Source organism: Melozone crissalis, unplaced genomic scaffold, assembly GCF_028551555.1.
Source record: "Melozone crissalis strain CALT ecotype California unplaced genomic scaffold, PUWL_Pcris_2 ptg000002l_1, whole genome shotgun sequence".
NCBI classification, from domain to species: Eukaryota; Metazoa; Chordata; class Aves; order Passeriformes; family Passerellidae; genus Melozone; species Melozone crissalis.
The window spans coordinates 270270-295232 of NW_026535780.1; the positions used below are offsets into that span (position 1 = coordinate 270270).

The following is a 24963-nucleotide window of genomic DNA, read 5'->3' on the forward strand; positions in this document are numbered from 1 at the left end:
CTGCCAACAGCACCTGCAAACAAAGCACTTTGGCTCATATTTGCCCTACTTGAACCTCACATTGGATCCCTTCCTCTTGCTGCTCCTATCTATTCATTCTTTTACATAAATAAAATTTTCCTTCAGCATAAGCCTCAGATGCCTCCTCTTCTTACACCAGACATATTGCAGCTACACCCAGTACAGACACTTTGCTCTCAGCTGAAATAGCTGCAGTCTTCCTGACACCATCTTCACTTTCAGAGGGGTGCCAGGGCCACCCAAGAAAGGTCCCATTTCTATTTCCCCTTTTCCTGCAAGGGCCTTGGTTTACCAGTGTTTCCAGGCCATCACACCCCTTACTGTGAGTTCCTCAGCGACCCAGGTGATGGTCATTGCTGCATTGTCCACCTGGCTGGACAGTCCCCATTCCACCTCCCTGGGAGTCTCCAGGCCAGGATCTCCTCTTGTTATGAGGTCTTCAACTGATCCCTGATGGAGATCCCCCTTTCCTTCCTCACTGCAGGGTCCCATTAAGGGAGCCTCCAGAGCACCATCCTCCCTTTTCAGGGTCTCTAGATCATCTGTGCTGGTTATCCCAAGTCACCAACCCTCTGCTCTGAGGTCACACATCACATCCCCATTATGACTTGAGTCACTGTGGATTCCTGAGGTGCAGCATGGAGACCTGGCAACGAGGTTCAGGAACAAGCCTGTGACCTTGCTGAGAAGATGGTGCCCCTTTTGCCACCTTCCTGCCTTTTTGTCTCCCAATTTTGACACTCCAACACGGATTTTTGGGTCATAAAGATCTTTGGTCTCCCCAAATTGCTTCTCACCAGTGACGTTCACTCTTTCTTCTCCTTTGATGTGTTTTTTTTTCTCTGTACAAAGGCTCCTGGCAAACAGGTGAGCTCTGGGCAGGTACGCGAGTTCAAAGTCTCCAGGGCTATTGGCAGCACTAAAATATTCATCAAAAGCAAATTAAAACAACATCTCTGGAGCAGCTGGAGCCCAGAGAGGCAGAGAACTCCATGCACAGCTGGATTCAGATTTGGTTCAAAGAGGAAGAGTTTGCTGAGGAACAAAAGCCCTTCCTTAAAACCAAAACTAAACAGCCCCTGCAGCTGAACTGAAAAAGAAGAGAGGGAATAGGTTTGGAACTGTTTGGCCTTTTTATTTCTCTATTTAGTTAAATAGTGCATCTCCCCTGGCTGGCCTTGAGGCACCAACTTCAGCTCATCTTAAAATAAAGTCTAACCCATAAAAAAGACAAATTTAACTAATCCCTGCTCTTATACTCATTCACCTTGGAGTTCATCCAGCTTGACATCAACACTTGGACTGAAACTAGAGCAGGATTTCACCTTCCCAAGGTCCTGGGACATGCCCAAGCAGCCAGGCCCAGCGGGATGTCTGCCTCATCCCAAACCCGCGCCAGAGACGCTCTTTTTGGGCACAGTCAGCTCACGTGGGTTCCAGGGAACACTGGGAGGAGGCTCAGATCTGCATCCACAGTGCCCTGTGCCCACATTCCTCCCTCACATCCACCCTGGGATGGGATCTTGGGTCCTGCCCAGTTCTCTGCACTCCATCCAAGGAGACACCAAACAGATGGGATGGGCTGGAAGAGGTGGCATCTCTTCCAGTTCTTCTCCTGATGGGATTCACACCCACTTAGCCAAGATCCCACTCCCAGAATAATCCCAAACCCCATCATGGAGCAGTGGCAGGTTCATCTCCCTCCTCCAGAGGACTGGGCTCGACAAGACCAAATCCAAAATTATGGTGGGAAGGACATTCTTGTGCAGCAGCTGCTCCCAATCCCATGAACGGAATTTCTTGGAATATCTCTGGCCACCACCCCCATCCCCATCCCAGTCTTCTCCCTCTGTGCTTTCGGATAATTCCCACTCCCAAAGGGCTGCACATTGTGGGGAGCAACCCCCAATCCTTGTGGAAACAGGCACAGGCCATCATGTGGGACAAGGCCTGGAAAAAGGGGTCCCTGCTGGTGTGCTGCTCCCTAAAAGAGAGCCACAAAGCTGGAATTTTAGCAGGGAAGGGATGCTTAGAGCTGTCTCACCTGGGCTCCTGGAGCTTGGCTGCAGCCTCATCATCGGACAGTTTCCACCTGGGACAGGCCGTACCTGAGAATCTCATAACCAGGAATCTCATACCCATCTGCCCCACTTTCCTGGGAGGCATGGGGAGGGCAGAGCAGGGAGTGGGGCTGGACCCAGAACCGGGCCCATTCCAGAGAAATAGGTCACCCAACAAGGAAGCTTTGTTACGGAAACGACGCCTCACACCGAGCAGCGGTTCTCCGACAGGATCCTGGCCAAGCCACCCCAAGCTTTATCCTGCCTGCTGGAAGGTCCTGGGATGTCCTCTGGATCGTGTCACGCAGACGCCCTGCCCAGATGAGCTAATGGGTCTGGCTGCAGGCTTTGATCCTCAGATCCCAAAGGCCTTGTTAGATAACATCAGGAGCCTGGGTGATATTTCATTAACAAACGAGCCCGTCCCATGTGGTCGCCGCAGCTTTATCCCTTTCCCCTGTGATCTTCCCTCGTGCTCCAACATTTCTTTGGTAATTAGACCCAGAATTAGCATATTTAAGCTCCAAAATTACTGCATTTAATGCAACACCGTGGTTATTCGAGTGCTGTCACAGCAGCTCTTGGGCTGCGCCGCCTCCCAGCAATTCCTTGGCTGAAACGTGGTTTTATCCCTAATTAGTCTCCCAAAACTTGCAGGAGGCAGCAGGAACATCTTATTCTCCCACCAGCACGTGGAAAATCTTCCTTGGCTTTCCCCCCTCATACCTGGGAGTGTTCAAGGCCACATTGGAGCAACCTGATCTAGTGGAAGGCATCCCTGCCCATGGCAGGGGGTTGGAATGGGATGATTTTTATTTATGGGAATGATTTTATTCCAACCCAAACCCTTTTATTCCATAATTTCACTGTGGAGTGAGGTGGAAGCGTGGACGCAGCTGGATCTGACTCATCCCAACATCAACGTGAGGTTTCTTCTTGCCAAACCTCAAATGTCTCGTGGAGGGTGCAGGACAGACGTGGAATTAGCTGGCGTGGAGAAGGAGCTTCAGTGTCCATCCCTGGCTCTGTGTGTGAGATCAGCCAGGGAATCCTGTAAAACATCAGGTGGGAACAACACCAAGACCCCTGGGAGTGGGATTTTGGAGCTGGGAAAGGCCTGAAAGGGCTGGGCACACACAGGGACTCAGCCAGCTGGAAGAGGGGATGGGCAATTCCAGGGGACAGAGACACAAGGTGACATCTTTAAATAAGCAAATGATGCCCCCAACTCCCAGCAAGGAGGCCCCCAAGGATCCAGCCTTCCCTGATAATTTCCCAAAGGAAAAGGACACCTTTCCAGGTCTCAGCCAGGAGAAAAGGAATGAAAAATTTATATTCTATTGCTCCTCGACACTGGGGCTACCCAGGGCTTTGGCAGGAGGAATGTGGGAATTCCTGGCTGGATTGCCCTTAATTCCACTTTCAAAATTTTAATTTAGAGCAAAGCCCTGCCTTTGCCTTGCAAAAATCCCGAGGGAAAAGCCAGCTGGAGGTGGGGGTGGAGGGGGTGCCTTCAAAACCATTCCCCACACGCAGGAAAGCTCTGCTCATTTTTAATCTCGGCTTAAGTGCATTAAAAGTGATTAAAACGTTTTCACATCAAAATCCCTTTTGATGGAGCCCCTTTGGGGGGGACACCTAGGAAACCTCTTTCCTTGTACCCCCTTCCTTTCCTTCCTTATGCACCCCTTCCCATGAACCCCCTTAAAACCCCTATACCCTCCTTCCTTCTCTTTTCCTTTCCCCTGCACTTGCACCCCTTTCTCATCCACCCTTCTGTCCCTGCACCCCCATTCCCTTCCCTACACCTCCTTCCCTTCCCCTGCACTCCCTTCTCTTCCCTATATTTCCCTTGTCCCTCTTCCCAAAATCTTCTCCCTTGCTCCCTCTCCTTTCCCCTGCTGCCGGGCATGGACTACATTTCCCGATGAGCCAAGCGGCAGCGCCCGGTGACGGCGGCGGAAGAAGCCGAGCGCAGCCGAACCCTCACCGGGCCGAGACGAGCGAAGCCGAATCCAGCCGAGCCCTTATCGAGCCGATAGCAACCGAACCTAGACGAGTCTCCACGAAGCACGGCCGAGCAGACCCGAATCCAGCCGAGCCCTTACCGAGCCGAGCCGCGCGAAGCCGAACACAGCCGAGCCGCTACCGACTGAACCCGAACTTGCACCGAGCCGAGAACAGCCGAACTCAACCGAGCGGCTCCGAGCGCACCCGAGTGGCCCCGAATCCAGCTGAGGGTGAGACGCGCCCCTCACCCCCTTAAGGGAAATTTGTGGGGACAGGAGCCACCCCAGACCGGTGGGGAGGAGAACCGGGGGGTCCCCAAAGTGGGGGGACAGGACGGTGGGGAGGGCAGGGGGACGGGATGTTGTGGGTTGGGAGGGGGGACGCGCTACGGGACGGGAGGGGGTGAGGGGAGAGGGGGGTGCAAGAGAGAGATTTGGGGTGCAGAGGAGGTGGGGGGGGGTTAGGACTGGGTTCAGAGGTGGGATTTGGGGTGCAGTGCTGGGGTTTGAGGGGCAGGGGAGGCGTGGATGCAATCCTGGGTGCAGAGCTGGGATTTAGGGTGCGGGGAAGGTTTGGATTGCAAACATAGGTTTTGGGGTGCAGGGGGAAATTTGGGGTTCAGGGCGAGAACTGGGGTTCAGACCCGGGGTGCACAGGGAGATTTGGGGTACAGAAAGAGATATGGGATGCAGGTGGAGATTTGGGGTGCAGACACAAAACTCGGGGTTCAGGAGCAGATCAGGGATGCAGCCCCTGAGGTGCAGGTGGAGATTTGGGGTGCGAGAGGCGATTTTGGGGGTGCAGAAGGAGATTTGGGGCACACACCCGGGGGTGCAGGTGGCCCTCCCTTTCCAGAGGCCGGGCAGTGCCACGTGGCAGGGCTGGCCCTCACCCAGGTGGCCTCCAGCTGAGGAATTTCAGCCCTATCACAGCCAAACACGCCCCTTTTTGCCCAGAAACGCAGAAATTTCCCCCCAAAACCCCGATCCCACCTGCATGGGGTGTGGGTGGTCCATGCTGAGGTGATCCCAGCTTGTCCCCCTGACTCCTCCCTGCAGGGTTTTGGCCATGACGGAGGTGACCAAGCGCATCCTGGTGACAGGAGGCACCGGCCTGGTGGGCAGAGCCATCGAGAAGGTGGTGGCTGATGGAGAGGGGCAGCCAGATGAGGAGTGGATCTTTGTGTCCTCCCAGGACGCCGATTTGACGTGAGTTGGGGTTTTTCTTTGGAAATCCCGGAATTTGCTCTATCAACCCCCAAAAAACCTATCCCTGGAATTTGATTTTCCTAGTCTGCTCTGATGACCCCAAAATTTCCCATCCCAGAACTTGTTTTTTCCTTGGAAATGCCTCAATTTGCTCTGTCGATTCCACCAAATCCCAAATTTTCCCATTCCAGTGTTTGATTTTTCCTTGGAAACAACCCAATCTCCTCTGTTGACCTCACTAAACCCCAAATTTCCCATCCCAGGATTGGGTTTTTCCTTGGAAACACCCCAGTCTACTCTGGTGACCCCAACATTTCCTATCTTGGGATTTTGCTTATCCTTGAAAATGCCTCAATTTGCTCTGTCCACCGAATCCCAAATTTTCCTATTCCAGTATTTGATTTTTCCTTGGAAACAACCCAATGTCCTCTGTTGACCCTGATAAACCCCAAATTTTCCCATCCCAGGATTGGGTTTTTCCTTGGAATCGCCCCAATCTGCTCTGGTGACCCCAAAATTTCCCATCCCAGAACTTGGCTTTTCCTTGGAAATGCCTCAATTTGCTCTGTCGATTCCACCAAATCCCAAATTTTCCCATTCCAGTGTTTGATTTTTCCTTGGAAACAACCCAATCTGCTCTGTTGACCCTGACAAACCCCAAGATTTCCCATCCCAGGATTTGGTTTTTCCTCCAAAAGACCCCAGTCTGCTCTGTTGACCTCACTAAACCCCAAATTTTCCCATCCCAGGATTGGGTTTTTCCTTGGAATCACCCCAGTCTGCTCTGGTGACCCCAAAATTTCCCATCTCAGGATTTTGTTTTTCCTTGGAAATGCCTCAATTTGCTTGATCCCACCAAATCCCAAATTTTCCTATTCCAGTGTTTGATTTTTCCTTGGAAACGACCCAATCTCCTCTGTTGACCTCACTAAACCCCAAATTTTCCCATCCAAGGATTGGGGTTTTTCTTGGAATCACCCCAATCTGTGCTGGTGACCCCAAAAATTTCCTATCCCTGGATTTCCTTTTTCCTTTGAAACATCCCAGTCTACTCTGTTGACCCAACTGAATCACAAATTTTCCCATCCCAGGACTGGGTTTTTCCTTGGAATCGCTCAAATATTCTTTGTTGACCCCACTTAATCCAAAATTTTTCCGTTCCAGGGTTTGATTTTCCCTCAAAAAGAGCCCAGTCTGCTCTGTTGACCTCACCCAATCCCAAATTTTCCCATCCCAAGATTGGGTTTTTCCTTAGAAACTCCTCAATCTGCCCCCACCACACCTCAACATTTCCTCTCCTAGGATTGGGTTTTTCCTCAGAAACACCTCAATTTTCTCTGCCGACCCCAATGAATCCCAAAATTTCCCATTCCAGGAGCAGCTCCGAGACCAAAGCCCTGTTTGAGAGGCACAAGCCCACCCACGTCATCCACCTGGCCGCCATGGTCGGAGGCCTCTTCAAAAACATCCGCTCCAACCTGGATTTTTGGGTGAGCACCTATTGCGGGGGAAGGGTAGATATAAGTCCAATTGTGTCAGGAACCCACGTCTTAAAAAAGGAACCCACTATGCCGCAGCAAAACATCCAGATATGGACAACATTGTAACCAGACCAGTGAAGAGATTTTTGCTTTTATTTCCAGCACATCAGTCTCAAAACACAAAATGGAGACATGACAGCTCACTGATCCACACCAAAAAATGTCTCTCGAGGGTGGGATGATACAGAAAAACATAAAATCATCTCAGTCTAGATTTCAGCCAGTCATACATAGAAAACACATATTGACAAGCATTCTATCCAATCCTATAAAACACACGTAATGGTAGGTAAAACAAAGACTAGTTCATAGGAGACAAAGGACAGAGTTCTATTCATGCTAACCTTCTAAAGATATACATTAAATAACCTTGTTGCCATCCTAAAGCCAATTCTACAGAGGCCTATTGTTATTTGTCATGTCTACTGCTTGGGAAACTTTTCTGCTTGCTTGGGAAACTTTTCTGCTGTAACAGAATTTCAGCCTGAGGCCTACATACTTTTTTTAACCATTTCCTAAAACGCTCTAACTTTATGGATTCCAACAAGCACCCTCGGAATCGGCACTGCCAGGATCCCTGTGGGTGCTGCACTCCCTAAATTGGGATATGGGCACACAGGGATGAGGTTTGCTCTGCTCCCAGAGCCAAACCGGAGCTCCAGTGGCTTCTGGAGTTATTGTGAGGTGTTGGTGAAGGAATTTGGGGATCCCTGACCCCATGATCCTGATGAATGTCCCTTTTCCCAGAGGACAAACATCCACATCAATGACAACGTCCTGCACTCTGCCCACGAGTCAGGGGTGCAGAAAGTGGTCTCCTGCCTCTCCACCTGCATCTTCCCAGACAAGACCACCTATCCCATCGACGAGACCATGGTGAGAGTCCCCATTCCCACACAAAATCCAGGGAAAGTCCCTGCCCTGCTTAATTTGTCCACTCTGATATTCCCAGATCCACAACGGGCCCCCTCACAGCTCCAACTTTGGCTACTCCTACGCCAAGAGGATGATTGATGTCCAAAACAGGTGAGTCTGGGGACATGGCAGCAGCCATGGGATTTCAAGGCAAGGGGAATCCAGTGGGAATTCCAGGTGGAAGTTGGGGAGATACTTGGGGCTCAGCAGGTGAAGGTGCTGCTGGCTGGGGTTTTTTGGGTGCTGGAGGAAGGGGCTTGAGAGCCCACCCACCATCCCTTCCCTGCTCTCATCCAGGGGTTATTCCGAGCAGCACGGCCGACGCTTCACCGCCGTCATTCCCACCAACGTCTTCGGGCCACACGACAACTTCAACATCGAGGACGGCCACGTGCTGCCAGGGCTCATCCACAAGGTCTACCTGGCCAAACGTGAGGGTGGCAGGACTTCCAGGGATTTTTTCTGGGGAGAAATGAGGGGTTTTTTTCTTTCCCACCTGTCTGCGGGGTGGTTGGAGGTGGCTCTGGTGGTCATGGTTCCTTCCTCCTGCAGAGTCCGGCTCTGCTCTGACTGTCTGGGGAACAGGCAAGCCCAGGAGACAGTTCATCTATTCCCTGGTAGGTGTGGCCTTGGGAAGCAGGGAATGGGGCTGGAGGACCCACTGGCAGGACCCTAGAGGGGTCTGAACCCCCCTGGCTTGTCCTGGGACATCCCCAGAGTTGAGTCCCCATGGGATGGGAGGGTTGGGGGACATCAGTGACTCCTCCAAGAGTTGTCTGCTCTTCAACAGGACCTGGCCCGACTTTTCATTTGGGTGCTGCGAGAATATGATGAGGTGGAACCAATCATTTTGTCAGGTAAGCCCTGGCTGCCCCCCAGGCGTCCCCTCTCCATGAGGGAACAGCCATGATCCTTCCCTTCTTGATAGTGGGAGAAGAAGATGAAGTCTCCATCCAGGAAGCGGCAGAGGCCATCGCGGAGGCCATGGAATTCAGGGGGGAGCTCATTGTATCCTTCACAAAAGGCTAAGCCCCTCTTCCCACCAGCTCCCCTGGGAGATTCCATGATCCAGAGGATCCTTCCCACCAAAGGAGCAAAAGCAAGACATGTTTTTCCTCCTTAACCCTTCCCATCCCAGTTTGACACCACCAAGTCCGACGGGCAGTTCAAGAAGACGGCCAGCAATGCCAAGCTGCGGCGCTACCTGCCTGAATTCCAGTTCACACCTTTCAGGAAAGGTGAGATGGGGGAGTCTCCAGGAGACACCAGGGGTCCTACCCCGTGCCATCAGCCTTGGTGGCATCAAGGTGGTCTGTCCTTTCTGCATGAGGAATGAGGGTGGTGAAACACTGGCATGTGTTGTCCAGGGAGGTGGTGGTTTCTCCTTCCTTGGAAATATCCAGGGTCAGGTTGGATGGGGCATGGAGCAACCTGGTCTCTTGGGAGGTGTCTCCTTGCATGATGGTTGCATGAGAAGACCTAAAAAAGTCCCTTCCAACCCAACCTATCCCATGATTGGTTCTCTGACCAAAATCCATTCCCAATCCCAAAACTTGTTCCATGATTCTCTGACCAAGATCCCTTCCCAGTCCCCAAACCCATCCTGTGATTCTGTGACCAAAATCCATTCCAGTCCCCAAACCCATCCCATGATTCTGTGACCAAAATCCATCCCAGTCCCCAAACCCATCCCATGATTCTGTGACCAAAATCCATCCCAGTCCCCAAACCCATCCCATGATCCTGACCAAAATCCATTCCAAATCCCCCAAATGTCCCATGATTCTTTGACCAAAATCAATTCCCAATCCCAAAATTTGTTCCATGATTCTATGACCAAAATCCCTTCCCAGTCCCCAAACCTATCCCACAGTTCTATGGCTAAAATCCATTTCCAATCTCTGATCCCATCCCATGATTCTTTGCCCAAAAATCAATTCCTAATTCCAAAACTTGTCCCATGATTCTCTGACCAAAATCCCTTCCCAGTCCCCAGACCTATCCCATGGTTCTGTGATCAAAATCTGTTCCCAGTCCCCCGAATGTCCCATGATTCTCTGACCAAAATCCATTCCAGTCCCCAAACCCATCCCATGATTCTGTGGCCAAAATCCATTCCCAGTCCCCAAACCCATCCTGTGATTCTCTGACCAGAATCCGTTCCCAATCCCTAAACCCACCCCATGATTCTCTGACCAAAATCCTTTCCCAATCCCCCAATTGTCCCATAATTTTTTGACCAAAATCCATTCCCAATCCCAAAACTTGTTCCATGATTCTCTGACCAAAACGCATTCCAGTCCCCAAACCCATCCCGTGATTCTCTGACCAAAATCCATTCCCATAATCCACTCCTAATCCTCAAACCCATCCCGTGATTCTCTGACCAAAATCCATTCCCAGTCCCCAAACCCATCCCGTGATTCTGTGACCAAAATCCATTCCCAAAATCCATTCCCAAATCCCCAAACCCATCCCATGACCCTGTGACCAAAATCCACTTCGAGTCCCCAAACCCATTCCGTGATTCTCTGACCAAAACCCATTCCCAATCCTGCAAATGTCCCATTATTCTGCAACCAAAACCAATTCCCAATCCCAAAACCTGTCCCATGATTCTTTGGCCAAAATCAATTCCCAATCCCCAAACCTGTCCCATGATTCTCTGACCAAAATCCATTCCCAGTCCCAAAACCCATCTTGTGATTCTATGACCAACATCCATTCCCAATCCCCAAACCCATCCCATGATTCTTTGACCAAAATAAATTCCAAAATTCCTTCCCAGTCCCCAAACCCATCCTGTGATTCTCTGACCAGAATCCATTCCCAATCCCCCAAATGTCCCATGATTCTTTGACCAAAATCAATTCCCAATCCCAAAACTTCTTCCATGATTCTCTGACCAAGATCCTTTCCCAGTCCCCAAACACATCCTGTGATTCTGTAACCAAAATCCCATCCCAGTCCCCAAACCCATCCCATGATTCTCTGACCAAAATAAATTCCCAATCTCAAAACCTGTCCCATGATTCTGACCAAAATCAATTCCCAGTCCCCAAACCCATCCCATAATTCTTTGACCAAAATCAATTCCCAATCCCAAAATTTGTTCCATGATTCTCTGACCAAAATCCATTCCAGTCCCCAAACCCATCCCGTGATTCTCTGACCAAAATCAATTCCCAAGATCCATTCCCAATCCCCAAACCCATCCCATCTTCTCCCTCCCCAGCTGTGAAGGAAACCTGTGCCTGGTTCAACGCCAACTATGCCAACGCCAGGAAGTGACGGCACCGGGACCGCCTGGCACCGGGATCATCCTCTTCAACTCAGGGTTGTCCTTTGCTGGGGCAGAGGACAGGGCTGGGGGGGTGACAGTGACATTTCCAAAGTAAAAATGGGAGCCCGGGGAGCAGCTCCCACATTCCTGCCCCACTGCTGGGAGCGGCGCAGGACGCCCAGGGCAGGGGGGAGGAAAGTTGGGGCATCCCAAAAAAATCCCTAATCAAGTGGTAGGAGCCAACTGGAGCCATCGCCGTGGCTGTGTCCAAGAGAGTGGTGGCTCTGAGCTGTTAATGAGCTACATTAATTACCTGCAATTAGGTGTAATAAAGGGAAGGCAATCAGGAATCCAGGGCATGGAAATGGCAGCAGAAAATTTGCTGCTGCTCTTGGCACATGGGGATGATCCCACAGCCCCCTATCTCTGGATAGGAATGGGAAAGACTCCAGCTGTAATTGTGGCATTTATTAAAATATATGCAAATAGCATAAAACTGGTGGGATAATGAACATCTGCCCTGTACCCATATCCAGTGGCATCCTTAGGGTCTATGTTCTCCACCAGGAACAACCATAAAAAGGGTTAAAACTCCTCAGGGAGTGGGCAGAGGGTCAAAAACGGGGGGATGAATCCATGGCCGAGCTACTGCTGGTGGTGTGGATGTGGCAGAATTCCAGCCCGGGAATTGCTTTCTTCCGGCACCGCTGCCCAGCCCTGGTGAGGCCCTGGCACGGGGACCTACAGAGGAGACACCAATCGGCACCCCAGGAAGCCACCAGCACCTTGGTGTCCCCCTGAGGTGACACCAAGCCATGGAGAAGGGACATTCTGGTGGTTGGTACTCACGTGTTGGCCCTCGGGCTGCAGGCTTTGGGCTCCAGGAGCTTCCCAGCATCCATGACCGGCTCTGGTGTCACCTGGTTTGGGAAGAAGGGGGTTCCTGCAGATGTGCCTTGGCCCTAGGGTGCCTTGGCCATCCTTCAGGACACCCTCTTCCACCCCAAATTCTTCCCTGTATGTCATGTCCCCAGCCCTGTCTGTCTGCCCCACACCCAGAGGTGCCACCATGGTGAGGACACCCCAACCTTGGAGGACCTGACCCTCAGTGAGACCCAGGTGGTCCCCAAGAGCAGATTTTGGGGGACAACACCAACATGGGGACATCCCACCCAGCACCTTACCCCACATGAGCTCGGTGTTGTCCTCTGGCCATCGGGGTCAGGTGACACCTGCCCTGTGAATTTGGGAATGTCCCCAGCCACCTCTTGGGGCTGCTCCAGGTGTGAAGGCTCTGCAAGAACAAGGCAGGGGTGGAGATACCCTCCAAGGTGGAGGATGGGAACACTCTTAGGTGGTGGCACATGCCCTGGCAGAGGTTGGGGACACTCTGGGATAACACACATGTCCCAGCACAAGATTGGGACGTGTCAGGACTTTGGATCCTTGTCCCAGAGCCACCACAGATCCCACCTTGTGGGCGCCTCTCATTTTGCAGGCAGCTCATCTCCATCCTGTCCAACTCCTCTTGCAGCAGCTCCATGTCGCATTCCCTGTGTGGAAAGAAGGAAAATCGGACTCCTGTCACCTTGGTGGCTTCTGTGTCACCACCACCATGGAGACATGAACCTCTGCAGCCTCTCCACACCCTTCTCTGAGCAGAAATAAGTCAGGGAGTTGGGAAGAGGTGCCCAAAAGCCATAGGAAAACCACCAGGATGTGTTCTGTCCTTTCCTGGAGACCTCTGCCAGATGGCTGCAGGATGGGACACCCAGGGCTGTGACACTGACCAGAAACAGGTCATGGAGTTGGGATGAGGTGCCCAAAAACCATAGCAAAGCCATCCAAGATGTGTCCTGTCCTTTCCTGGAGACCTCTGCCAGATGGCTGCAGGATGGGACACCCAGGGATGTGACATTGACCAGAAACAGGACATCGAGTGGGGATGAGATGCCCCAAAGCCATAGGAAAGCCATCAAGATGTGTCCTATCCTTTCCTGGAGACTTCTGCCAGGTGGCTCCAGGGTGGAACATCCAGGGAAATTCAGGATGAGGCACCAAGGGTGGGGCACCAAGGATGGAACATCTAAACAAAAATGGTGCAAGGAGTTGGGATGAGGGGTCCAAAAGCCTTAGAGAAGCCACCAAGATGTGTCCTGTCCCTTCCTGAGAACTTCTGACAGATGGCTCCAGGGTGGAACATCCAGGATGGGAAATTCAGGATGAGGCACCAAGGATGGGTAGAACACCCCAGATGGAACATCTGAACAGAAATGGTGGAAGGAGTTGGGATGAGGTGTCTGAAAGCCATAGGGAAGCCACCAAGATGTGTCCTGTCCCCTTCCTGAGAACTTGTGCCAGATGGCTCCAGGGTGGAAAATCCAGGATGAGGCACCAAGGATGGGACATCCAAGATGGAACATCTGACCAGAAACAGGATATGGAGTTGGGATGAGATGCCCAAAACCTGTGGGAAAGCCATGCAAGATGTGCCCTATCCTTCCCTGGAGACCTCTGCCAGATGGCTCCAGGGTGGAACATCCAGGATGGGAAATTCAGGATGAGACACCAAGGATGTGACATCCAAGATGGAACATCTGAACAGAAATGGCGCAAGGAATTGGGATGAGGTGTCCAAAAGTCACATGTGTCCTATCTAAGGAAGCCACCAAGATGTGTCCTGTCCCTTCCTGAGAACTTCTGACAGATGGCTCCAGGGTGGGAAATCCAGGGTGGAAAATCCAGGATGGGACACCAAGGATGGGACCCAGCAGCTCCCAGTGGTTCCATGCCACCTCCTCAACCATCTGCTACCTCTCCGGGGTGGAGGTGAGCCGGTACCGAGCCTTTTCCCGGGGAACCCCTGTCCGGATCCTTCCGGCACCACGGCAGCCGGATGCCAGCAGCCAATGCCCTGTGGGACAACGAGAGGGTGGGAGAGGACAGAGCCCCTCCCCAGAGTGGTTTGTCCCCAGCCGCTGTCCCCACACTTGTCCCCACCTGCTGCAGCCAGGACCAGGAGAGTGGAGATTGCTGGAATGCCGAGGGCGCTGGAAGCGAGGAAGAGGAGGAGAAAGGTCGCCTGGAATGATGCTGGCACCAGTGGGAGAACCAGGAGCATGAAGAATGAGCTGTGTGGGATGCAGGAGGAGGTGACACTTTGGCTCTGACCTGTGGGATGAGGAAGAAGAGCCTGGTGTTGGCATCCAGCAGCTCCCATCGATCCTCCAGCCCCCATTCCCGCTCACCATCCGGGTCAGGGATGGCTTTGAGGTGCTCCAGGTGCTTTTCCAGCCGGCTTTGTGCATCTTCCAAGGCTGTCAGCATCAGCTCCAAGCTCTGGTTGACCTTCTGCAGCTTCTCCATCACCTCCTGAAGGACCAGGATGCTCTCTGCATATGGAAAAAGATGGAAACAGCAGTGGGATGAGCTGGGGAAGATGCACCCCAGTGTGAAAAACCCGGGAATGGGATTTGCTGTGTTCCCACCTGGCTGAGGATGAACATCCTGAGGTCTTTCCTGCTCCTGATGGAGGTTGGATGGGACAACCTGGTGTCCTGCCCGGAGCTCTGCAGCCCCACGGCTGCTCATATTCCCTGGGGTGGGAAAAGAGGTTGGATCAGTCCCAAAGTGGGAAATGGGAATGTTGCAGCATCCCAACCTTCCCTCATACCCATCTGGTGGGCGATGTCCTGCATGAGCTTGGCCACGGGGATCTCATCCAGAGCTGACCTCATCCAGGCCTCCCAGAGCTCCTCCTGAGGTGAATATTTGGGAGGTGATGATGGGGAAATGCTGGTTTTCCCCATGGACACCCCAAATGCACCCCTGGGTGCTCCCAGCACACGATGGGGGGACAGAGGAGGGGGTTTGGGGATCTAAAATATGGAAAAAGGTGTAAACTCACCCCCGAATTTGGCCTTCACCCCCAAAAAACCATCCCTACACCAAGCAAAGAGGCTGCCCAGGATAGGGGATCCCAGAATCCAAATTTCCCAGCCAGAGGGAGTCCCACAGCCACCAGCCAGTAACAGGAGTGCAGGTGTGACATTTCCTGGGATGTGGCTTCATCCCAGAACCGGCTGTCACCCGTGGTTGTCTTGATGGGGATTTGTGGGGCGAACCCCAGCTCTGAGTGGGGGTGGGGGGGGGTTCCCACCTTCTCTGGGTGGGCAGCGAGGCCCAGCCACCCCCAAAACCCAGCAGTGGCACAGAGGAGCAGCACAGCCCAGGAGCTCCGGAGCAGCATGATGGGAACGGAGGGGGTCCTGTGGGGAGAAGATAGTGGGGAATACCCCTCCATATTCATGTACAAATTACAGGAACCCTCTCCCCAAATTTCCTCCCACCAGGGGAACCTCCCATAGTCCCAGGAATGCTGGTGAGTGTGGAGCACCCAGGAATGGGAAGCAGCTCCCACATCCACCGACAAATTAGGGGATTTGGGGACAAATTGGGGATCCTCTTAGAAAGTACCCCCCACAAACCCGTGGATGCCGGCGGGTGGGGGAACCTGTGGGGCCAGGAGAGTGGGAAGCCCCTCCCACATCCACGGACAACTTTGGGGACCTCCCTCACGGCCAAATTCAGTCCCCACCCCCGTGGTGGGGATCCCCCCGTGGCCCCAGGGGTGCCGGGGTTCCGCTGAGCGCTGCGGGGAAGGTTTGGGAAAGGTTTGGGAAAGATTTGGGAATTCCCTCCAGGACCCCCACGCGTGCACCTGCGCGAACCGCGTGGCGCCGGCGCCTGCGCAGTTTCCCCTCTTTACCCCGTTCACCCCGCCCCTTAACAGCGGGTCCACCAATAGGAGAGCGGGGCGTGGCTACCTGAGCCCAATCAGCGCCGGGGGTGTGGCTCTGGGGCGTGGCCTGGCGCAGCGATGGAGGAGCCCGAGCTGTGGGTCGGGTTCGTGGGCGCCGGGCGCATGGCCGGGGGGCTCGTCCGGGGGCTGCTGCAGGCGGGTACGGCACGGGGGGCGGTCGCGACACACGGGCAGGGAAGGGGACACGGCGACAGTCCCGGTCTGGCGCCTTCCCGGCGTGTCCTGTGGCGCGGGGAAGTGTGAGGGGACATGGGGACAGCGCTGCTCCGGACGCTCCCTGCACTCCCTCCCCTGCTGTCCAGTGGAGGGACATGGGGACAGTCGCGTCCTGACCCGTTCCTAGTGTCAGCACGCCCCCAGGTCCCTGTGCTCCAGTGCAGGGATGTGGGGACAACCCTGTCCTGGCCCGTTCCTAAAGTGCCAGCCCGCCCCCGAGTCCCTGTGCTTCATTGGAAGGACATGGGGACAGCCCTGCCTTGGCCTATTCCCAAGGTCCCAGCCCTTCCCCGGGTTCCTGTCCGACACTGGAAGGACATGGGGACAGCCCTGTCCTGCCACTTTTCCCTCGGGACCATGCTCTTCCCTGGTGTCCCTGTCCCTCAGATCAGTGTGGGGACATGGGGACAGCCCTGTCCTGCCTCTCCCTGACATCCCTGTCCCACAGATTAGTGTGGGGACATGGGGACAGCCCTGTCTCACAGTGAGGGCACAGCCCTGTCCCTGCTCCCCGTGTGTCCCAGATTGTCCCTGTCCCATAGCACAGTGTGGGGACAGCCCTGCCCATTAGGGCCACCTCCGTTGTCACTGTACCCTGACACGACTGGTGCCAGCCCCTTTTGCTCCATGTCCCCCTTTGGGATCGTGCTGGGATCGTGGGAATCACATCCCGGTGGAAATTGGGGTGTCTGGGCTGTGCTGGGGTGTCCCCCCAACCCTGGGGCCACCCTGGCCGCTCACCCCATGCCTTGTGTCCCCCCAGGGAAGGTTCCAGCCAGCAACGTCCTGGCCAGCGCTCCCTCGGACAGAAACCTGGGCGCTTGGCGGGTGAGTGGGGCCCAGGGGTGGGAGATTTTGGGGTGCCCCTCACTGTGGGCTCAGAGCACCCTTTCCCCCACACTCAGGAGGGGTTTGGCTCATCCTTCCCAGATCTGGGTGAGATCCAGGCAGAGCCTCGGTGGCTTTGTGACCAGAGCAGGTCCTCAGGCTGTGTCCATGCCTCTGGACATGTCATTACCGTGGGGATGCTGGTTTTGGGATGCTGTTTTTGGGGGTGCTGATCCCTCTCCCTGTCCCTGGGCAGGAGCTGGGCTGCAGGACCACGCACTGCAACCTGGAAGTGATGTACAGGAGCACCCTGGTCTTCCTGGCCACCAAACCCCACATCCTGCCAGGTGTCCTGGAGGAGATCCGTCCTGCTGTGGGGCCCCAGCACATCGTGGTGTCACTGGTGGCTGGTGTCACCATCCAGACACTGCAGCGGGTGAGACTCCTCCTTCTCCTCCTCCTCCTCCTTCTCCTTCTCCTTCTCCTTCTCCTTCTCCTTCTCCTTCTCCTTCTCCTTCTTCTTTTCTCCTTCTCTCCTGCTTCTCCTTTTCTCCTTCTCCTCCTCTCCCTTTGCTTCTGTTTTCCCTTCCTCTCCTCCTTCTTCTCTCCTTCTCCTCCTCCTCTCCTTTCTTTTTCTTCTTCCTTCTTCTCCTCTTCCTTTTCCTCCTCATCCACCTCCTCCTTCTCTTCTTTTTCCTTGTCCTCATCCTCCTTCTCCTTCTCCTTCTCCTTCTCCTTCTCCTTCTCCTTCTCCTTCTCCTCCTTCTCCTTCTCCCCCTTCTCCTCTCCTTTTGCTTCTGTTTCCCCTTCCTCTCCTCCTTCTTCTCTCCTCCTCCTCCTCTCCTTTTTTCTTCCTCTTCCTCCTTCTCCTCCTCCTTTTCTCCTCATCCACCTCCTCCTCCTTCTCTTCCTTTTCCTTGTCCTCATCCTGGTTCCCCTTCGTCTTCTCCCCTTCTCCTTCTCTTCTCCTTCTCCCCCTCCTCCTCTCCTCTCCTTTTGCTTCTGTTTTCCTTTCTTCTCCTCCTTCTCTCCTCCTCCTCTCTCCTCCTTTTTCCTTGTCCTTTCTTTTTCCTCTTCCGCCTTCTTTTCCTCCTCATCCATCTCCTCCTTCTTCTCTCCTCCTTTTTCCTTGTCCTTATCCTCCTTCTCCTTCTCCTTCTCCTTCTCCTTCTCCTTCTCCTTCTCCTTCTTCCTCCTTTCCTTTCTCTCTGCCTTATTTTTCATCTCTCATTCTCCTCTTCCTCCTTTCCTCCTCCTCTCCTTTCTCCTCCATTTGCACCCAGGCCCACGCAGGACACACCTCTGTGGCCTTGTCCCCTCCCAGCTGCCCCTCCAGCTCCCTCCCCGTGCTCCTCACTTCTCCGCCAGCCTGATGGGTGACACCCCCCGGTGTCTCCGGTCACCTTTGGGTACTCCCCATGGCTGGCACCCCTTCTCCCATCCCCATCTTTTCCCAGCTCCTCCCTCCCGGGACCAAAGTGCTGCGGATCATGCCCAACCTGCCCTGCGTGGTGCAGGCAGGGGCCATGGTCTTCTCCCGGGGCAGCAACGCGGGTGACGAGGAGGCCGCGCTCCTCCAGAGCCTCCTGTCCTCCTGCGGCCTCTGCGAGGAGGTCCCCGAGTCCTACATCAACATCCACACCGGGCTCAGCGGCAGCGGCGTGGCCTACGTAAGACAGAGGGACGGGGGATGCTGTCCTGCGATTTGGGGCATCCTCTCCTTGCTCCAGGCTCACCCCTGGCTGCTCTTCCCAGGTTTACCTGTTTGCCGAGGCGCTGGCCGAGGGCGCGGTGAAGATGGGAATGCCGGGCGCCTTGGCCAGCAGGATCGCGGCGCAGACGCTGCTGGTGAGTCCTTGGAACACATCAGCATTTCCCCCTTTCCCTCCTGCCCCTGGGCTCCATTCCTCCCTTGGGATGAGGGAGAAGGTGCTGGAAGCTGCTCTGCCTCAGTTTCCCCTTTTGGAAGTAAAAACGAAGCCACCAGAAGGACGAAGGTCATGGCGGTAGGACAGTCCTTCGCTATGGGGGTGTTGGGATGGTGATGCCATCTGTAGCCATGATATTTTCTGAAAAATCCTTTTCCTCCTGAGAAGCCAAGAGGCCTCAGGAACAAAATGTAAACAATGATTATCTGCTGCTGTGGAGTGCAAGAGTTGGATCTGTGATTGGTCTCATGCGGTTGTTTCTAATTAATGGCCAATCACAGTCAGCTGGCTTGGACTCTCTGTCCGAGACACAAACCTTTGTTGTTCATTCCTTCTTTTTCTTAGCCTTCTGATGAAATCCTTTCTTCTATTCTTTCAGTATAGTTATAATATAATATATATGATAAAATAATAATAGATCAAGCCTTCTGAAACATGGAGCCACATCCTCATCTCTTCCCTCATCCTCAGACCCCTGTGAACACCATCACAGCCATCCAACCGTGTGAAGGGGAATTTGGCAAGTCCCAGATCTGACCTTTTTGGTGTCCTGGTGTCCCCTAGGGCGCAGCCAAGATGCTGCTGGAGACGGGGGAGCACCCGGCGAAGCTGCGGGGGGACGTCTGCACGCCCGGGGGCACCACGATCCACGCCCTGCACCAGCTGGAGAAGGGAGCGCTCCGCGCCACCGTCATGGATGCCGTGGAGGCGGCCACCAAACGGGCCTGTGACATGGCCAAGGACTAATGGACGAGCCCCTTCTGGGACAGGAGGGGTGATGGAGACCAAAGCGAGCTCCTCTGAGGAGTAGGGGGATCCTGAGATCTTCGGGAGAACGTGGGTGAGGGTGGGAGGTGGTGGGGACACGCGTTACCTCTGCGGGGCTGGGACCAAATAAACGTGGCCAGAGCAATGGGGGTGAGGCTTTTTGTGGTCCCTGTGGTCCTGGGAGGCCACCACGGGGTCACTTCCATGGGGAGGTGACATCCATGATTTCCATGCTGGCTCCATGCTCACTGTGGACGGTGCTGACACCAATAATGAAACTGGTGTGGGATGTGCAGCACTGGGGAGAAACTTTTGGGAATGAGGTGATCCCAATTTAACCCTGCTGGGGCTGGGAGAATGGCTGCACCCCTGTGGTCAGAGCCACATCCATGAGGATGCTGCCCACATTCCAGAACTATGGGCAAGAGCTCAACCAGCCAAAAAATCTGCACCATGATCCCTCCCTGGCACCAGGGAATGGGATGGAAGCCCTGATCTGCTCCCATCTCCAGGAATATTGAGGGGATAAAATCTCAAACTTGCCCATCAGGAGGAGATCTGAGCCTTTTCCATGCCCTAATTAAGCTCTGCTTGCCTCTGATGCAATTAGAGATGATTTGGGAACTGCTTTGAGGATGAAAAGGTTTTTTCCAGGTAAAACATCACTGGTGGGAACATCTGCATGCTGAGCCCTGACTTTGGATAAGGGCCTGGAATGCCAGAACACAGGGAATGGTTCCCCACTGCCAGAGGAGAGGGTTGGATGGGATATTGGGAAGGAATTCCTCCCTGGGAAGGTGGTGAGGGGCTGGGATGGAATTCCCAGAGAAGCTGTGGCTGCTTCTGGATCCCTGGAAGTGTCCAAGGCCAGGCTGGACTGAGCTTGGACCAGCCTGGGACAGTGAAAGGTGTCCCTGACCACAGCAGAGGTTTGGAATTTGATGGCCTTGCAGGTCCCTTCCCACCCAAATCATTCCATGATTTTATATCCTCACCCCCACAAACCAGTTCAAACACCTCCAGCCCAGCACCTTCTGCTGATCTTTGCAGCATTTTTGTCACACAACTAAAAGTTCCTTTTATTCACAAACTCCTGCTTGAAATGAGCCATGTCCCAAGCTCCAGAATCTTTTCGTGGGGTGATTTTGGTGTAAAAGATGATAAACAGAAATGTGATTTTACATGATTACACCCCATTGGTGTGGAGAAAGCCACACTGAGAGGACACAATCCCATGAAGATCCCCCTGGTGCCACCCCAAATCCTTCTGGGATGGCTCCACGTGACAATTCACAGACAACAACCTCCACATAGGAATAAAAATCCATTTAATTTCCATAAACTCTTCAGCAAGGAAACAAAGAACCGACAAGTAAAAACCCCAACCCGCCCACTGACATGGGGCACAGCAGCACTGAGGAGTTAATTTCATTTCCCTCTTCCAGTAATTCAGCTAAACACCCTAAAATTTCATCCAAATCAGGTCAGGAGCTGCTAAATTCCCATCAGATGCCTCCAATATTCCAAGGCAGTGCCAGGAGCCCAACCTCAACTCACCCAGATGTGTCCTCCAGCCCTGGCCACCCCACAAAGCCCATGAGGACACCTCAACCCTCATCCCTGGAGCCTACAGGGCTTGGACGATGGTACCTGGATCAGCAGGTATCTATGGTCCAGGTGTTCCCAGCTGTGATGGGAATGATGGAGGTGCCTCTTTCTCATGGATGCCACCCAAGAGTCCCTTTCCCAACCCAGTGCCTGAAGGAAATTGCCTTAAACCAGCCCCAAACCATCCTGGATTCTGTTTTGGCAGTGGGAAGGGCGTCACCAGCCTCTTCCAAGGTGGAATATTTCCCCTGCAGCACCTCAGGAGTGGCCCACGTCCAGCTGGCTGTGCCCACCTCAACCCTGCTCTGGGATTTGGGGATTTTTCAGTGTAACATCCCCCATGGACACTGAGCAGGTCCTTCCCTCACCCCTTCTCCCCATGGAATTGGGGGAACTGCGCAATTTTAGGGGGCATCCACCCCCCTTCTGGCAATGCCAGTGACCAGGGGCCACAAGGGACGTAAAAAATAGCACCTCCTAAATATATTTAGGTAAGGAACAACCCTGGAATTCGAGCTGTTGCCCGAAAATCCCCTGAATTGTGACCCACAAGCATCTGGGCTTCCTGATCCCCAGGGAATTCCGGTCACAGAGGGGCGAGTGGCACCTCCACCACCATCCCCCTGGGACAACCGGGGTGTCCCCAGCTCTGTGGCCAACCAGGGGTGGTTGGCAGCCAAAAATCGGCAGCCGCCCCTGCACTAGGATTGGGGGCTGTGGCCGCGGCGCAGCCGCTGCGCCATGGAGATGAGGGAGCGGAGCTGCACCAGCCTCAGCGGCCCCACCTCCCGCGGGTCCTGTCCCTCCAGCCAGCGCAGCGCCGTCTCCAGACCCTGGATGGCTTCCCCAGCCGTGGGCAGCAAAGGATCTCCTCCTTCCCCACCCCTTTTGCCACCAGCTGCTTCCTCCTCATCATCCTCCTCGGCGCCTTCCTCCTCGCCACCATCGTCCTCCTCCGCACCCGGAGCTGCATCATCCAAGTGCAACCAGTCGGACACTTCCTCGGGAGCCAAGCACTTGAAGGCCAAGGCGGCCAGGTGGGTCAGGTCACTGAAGACCTTGCTGTCCCCTCCGCCTTCCTCACCTCCAGGGGTGTCCCCGTGCACTTCCTCGCCGGGCTGGGGCTCAAAGGAGGCGCGCAGCCCCAGCAGCCAGCACTTCTCGATGGATCCCGGCGGGATGAGATCCCAGGAGAGCCCAGCCAGGTACAACATGTCCTTGAGGAGGAAGGAGCGCACGAAATCCGCGGGGCTGCTGGGGCCGCCGCAGGACACGGCCAAGCGCAGCAGTTCCCGCTTGTAGAGCTGCTTGAAGGCCGACACCACCCCTTGCTCCAGCGGCGCCGGGATTCGGCCTCCTGCTCCGGCCAAGCCGCTCCCTGAGGGACTCTTGGAGAGGAACAGCGCACGGATGGATCCATCCGGAGTCTGGAGCGGCGGAGAATCCTCAGCCCCCACTCCAGAGCGGGATGGAGCGGAGCTGAGCAGCAGCACGGCCTTCTGCTGCAGGCAGCTCCGCCTCAGGTACCGCTTCACGCCCGGCACGAAGTCCTCAAAGAACCAAGCCCTCAGAAGCGCCGGCGCCAGCCGGGCCTCGGGGCTGTAGCGGTAGCAAGCCGGGAATTTCTCCTGGTTGTGATGCCGGAGGCTGGCGGGATCACGGAGACCCCCGACCACCAAAGGCTTGAGTTTGTGGGAGCCGGTCAAGTTGGCGGCCAGCAGCACCGTGACGCACTCGCCGCGGGCCGGGCGCCTCGCCGTGATTCCAGAACCGGGGAGAAGCTTCCAGAAGAGCCTGGTGATGTTGGCGTTGTAGATCTGCTCGTCCCCGTAGCCGCCGGCATCGGGCAGGACCTCGGCGCGGGTGGCCGGGGCGCGCTCGGGCTCGGCGGGGAGGCCGCCCTCGCCGTAGATGCGCTGGCTGGAGATGCCGTGGCGCTTCTGCCAGCGCCAGAACCAGCCGTGGCTCGCCTTGAAAGTGCATTCAGGCCCGTAGATCTGCCGGGCGAAGGCTTCCGCTTGTGCTTGGATGAGGGGTCCGGACAGCGGCACGCCGTGCTGGCGCAGGGCGAGGAACCAGGCGTAGACGGCGCGGTCGATCTCCTCCTCGTTGGCCAAGCGCATCTTCTTGCGCTGGGTGCCCACCTCGCCGCCGAGCTGCTCCAGGAACCAGCGGAGCTTCGCCTCGTCCTTCAGCCACCCCCGGAGAGTGCCTCCCGGCACCCCGAAAGCCCGGCACACCGACGCCTGGCGCTCGCCCTTCTTCACCCTCTCGATGGCCTGGAGCTTGTCCTTGATGGAGTAGGCGCGGCGAAGCGACATCTTCACCGACACCCCCCCGGGTGATGCGCTGCTGCCTCCACCTCCTCCTCCTCCCGCCCGCCGCCCTCCCGCCATTCCCCCGCCCTCCTCCGGCTCCCCCCCGGGCATGGAGCGACGCCCGCATCCATGGGAATGGGGGGCGCGTTATAACCGGGGAGGAATGCGAGGATGGGGTGGGGGGGGCGCGGCGGCGCCTTTGTCTCCGCTCCGATCCCCCGCATGCGCGCACCCCACCACAGCCACTAAGTTGCGCCGCTACCCCTCCCTCTTTTCCTCGGCAAGTTGGATTCGTCCTCGTATCTCCAGCAGCGCCTATGGGTTGTACCACTTTGCCAAAAGAGGGGAGAGCGCCACCCCGCTGCCCCCTCCCCTCACGTCGCTTTCCCCCTTGAGTGTTCCACTCGGCTTTCACGGGAGGGAGAAGAAGTGCGCGGAGGGAGACAACGCGCCGCACGTACAGCGCGGGGACTCCTCCGCCCCGTAACGCCCCCCGTAAAATATAGGGGATCATCCTAGGGGAGGCAGGGATGTAGCGTGGGGAGCAGCGATGTGGCTCATCCCCGTTTTCGCAGAGTGGTACAACCCACGGGCGCTTGCGGAGGTGCGAGGACGAATCCAACATGGCAAGGAAAAGGGGGAGCGGCGCGTCCTAATAGGTACAGAGGGGTGGTTCGCGCATCCCGCTTCCTCCCCGCCGTGATGTTCCACATGTCTCTTTTATCGTGGGGGGGACAGGCCCCGCTCTGTGCGTGTCACACGTTGTCTCCCGCAGCGCACCCCCCTCGCCACCCTCCCGCTCGCCACGTGTGGTACGCGCCTCCCCCATAACCCTCCGCGCGGCGCACGCCGCCCCTCTCTATCCCGGCGGCGGCCAAAGGGAGCGGAGGGCTCTGAAGGGGTCAAAGCTGTTGGTGAGTCCTGGTTTCCAGCCCCTAGGAAGCCTTACACCCCCTGTTAGGGTCGTTTATCCCCCTCCCGGATCATCGGTAGGGGGAGTTTCGGGGGTCTTCGGAGCGTCCTTTATCCCTCTAGGGTGTGAGGTGGGGGGGCCCCTCATGATATGTGGGGGGAAGGGGCTTAGGGGGTCCTTTAGGGTGTGTAAGGTTCTTTTATCATCTTAGAATCCCCAAGAAGGAGGTTGTGGTCACCCCTTTTGTTCTCTTTAGGGCACTTTTCCTGCGGAAAGAGGGATTTGGGGATCTCCTCATAAGGAATGGGGCTCCTTCCCTCACAGTGGTGGGAAGGGGGGAATTTTGGGGATCCTTCCTTGGATGTGGGGGTCTCACGCCCTGTAAAAGCCTCAGAAAAGGGAGTTTGGGGGGGATTCTCCCATTGTCTTTGGGGTCCATTCCATTCCCCCAGAGTCCTGAGGGAGAGGATTTGGGGTGTTCTTGGTTTTTGGGATAACTTTTCCATGCCTAGAATCCTGTGGAA

At 55.2% G+C, this 24963-nt stretch overlaps 4 protein-coding genes and 1 long non-coding RNA gene across 6 annotated transcripts; 2 read left to right on the plus strand and 3 right to left on the minus strand.

The window, feature by feature from the left end:
• Window positions 1-4254: 4254 nt before the first annotated feature.
• GFUS (GDP-L-fucose synthase) lies at window positions 4255-11550 on the plus strand. Its single transcript, XM_054289020.1, has 11 exons — window positions 4255-4321; window positions 5150-5299; window positions 6675-6789; window positions 7588-7716; window positions 7793-7866; window positions 8053-8186; window positions 8308-8372; window positions 8546-8612; window positions 8684-8763; window positions 8894-8993; window positions 10991-11550. Exons 2-11 carry the CDS (start codon window positions 5160-5162, stop codon window positions 11044-11046), a joined length of 960 nt encoding a protein of 319 aa, XP_054144995.1. The 5' UTR covers window positions 4255-4321; window positions 5150-5159; the 3' UTR covers window positions 11047-11550.
• A 93-nt stretch (window positions 11551-11643) lies between these two features.
• Window positions 11644-12328, minus strand: LOC128934974 (uncharacterized). The gene is made up of 3 exons (XR_008482935.1): window positions 12223-12328; window positions 11888-11958; window positions 11644-11779 (listed from the first exon to the last, which is right to left on the minus strand). It is a non-coding gene; the product is annotated as an uncharacterized LOC128934974 (long non-coding RNA).
• Window positions 12329-12388: 60 nt separating this feature from the next.
• LOC128933371 (uncharacterized) lies at window positions 12389-15279 on the minus strand. Its single transcript, XM_054270339.1, has 8 exons — window positions 15198-15279; window positions 14712-14796; window positions 14527-14634; window positions 14287-14430; window positions 14039-14209; window positions 13853-13952; window positions 12439-12591; window positions 12389-12407 (listed from the first exon to the last, which is right to left on the minus strand). Exons 2-8 carry the CDS (start codon window positions 14773-14775, stop codon window positions 12389-12391), a joined length of 759 nt encoding a protein of 252 aa, XP_054126314.1. The 5' UTR covers window positions 14776-14796; window positions 15198-15279.
• A 627-nt stretch (window positions 15280-15906) lies between these two features.
• PYCR3 (pyrroline-5-carboxylate reductase 3) lies at window positions 15907-19730 on the plus strand. 2 transcript variants are annotated; one of them, XM_054289986.1, is made up of 6 exons: window positions 15907-15999; window positions 16840-16904; window positions 17161-17340; window positions 18362-18574; window positions 18660-18752; window positions 19397-19730. In XM_054289986.1, exons 1-6 carry the CDS (start codon window positions 15918-15920, stop codon window positions 19577-19579), a joined length of 816 nt encoding a protein of 271 aa, XP_054145961.1. In that variant the 5' UTR covers window positions 15907-15917; the 3' UTR covers window positions 19580-19730. The 2 variants fall into 2 exon arrangements, with proteins under 2 accessions (XP_054145961.1, XP_054146001.1); XM_054290026.1 differs by having other exon boundaries at window positions 18422-18574.
• A 1678-nt stretch (window positions 19731-21408) lies between these two features.
• TIGD5 (tigger transposable element derived 5) lies at window positions 21409-23571 on the minus strand. Its single transcript, XM_054284121.1, has one exon. The coding sequence runs from the start codon at window positions 23527-23529 to the stop codon at window positions 21910-21912; it is 1620 nt and encodes a 539-aa protein (XP_054140096.1). The 5' UTR covers window positions 23530-23571; the 3' UTR covers window positions 21409-21909.
• Window positions 23572-24963: the final 1392 nt, after the last annotated feature.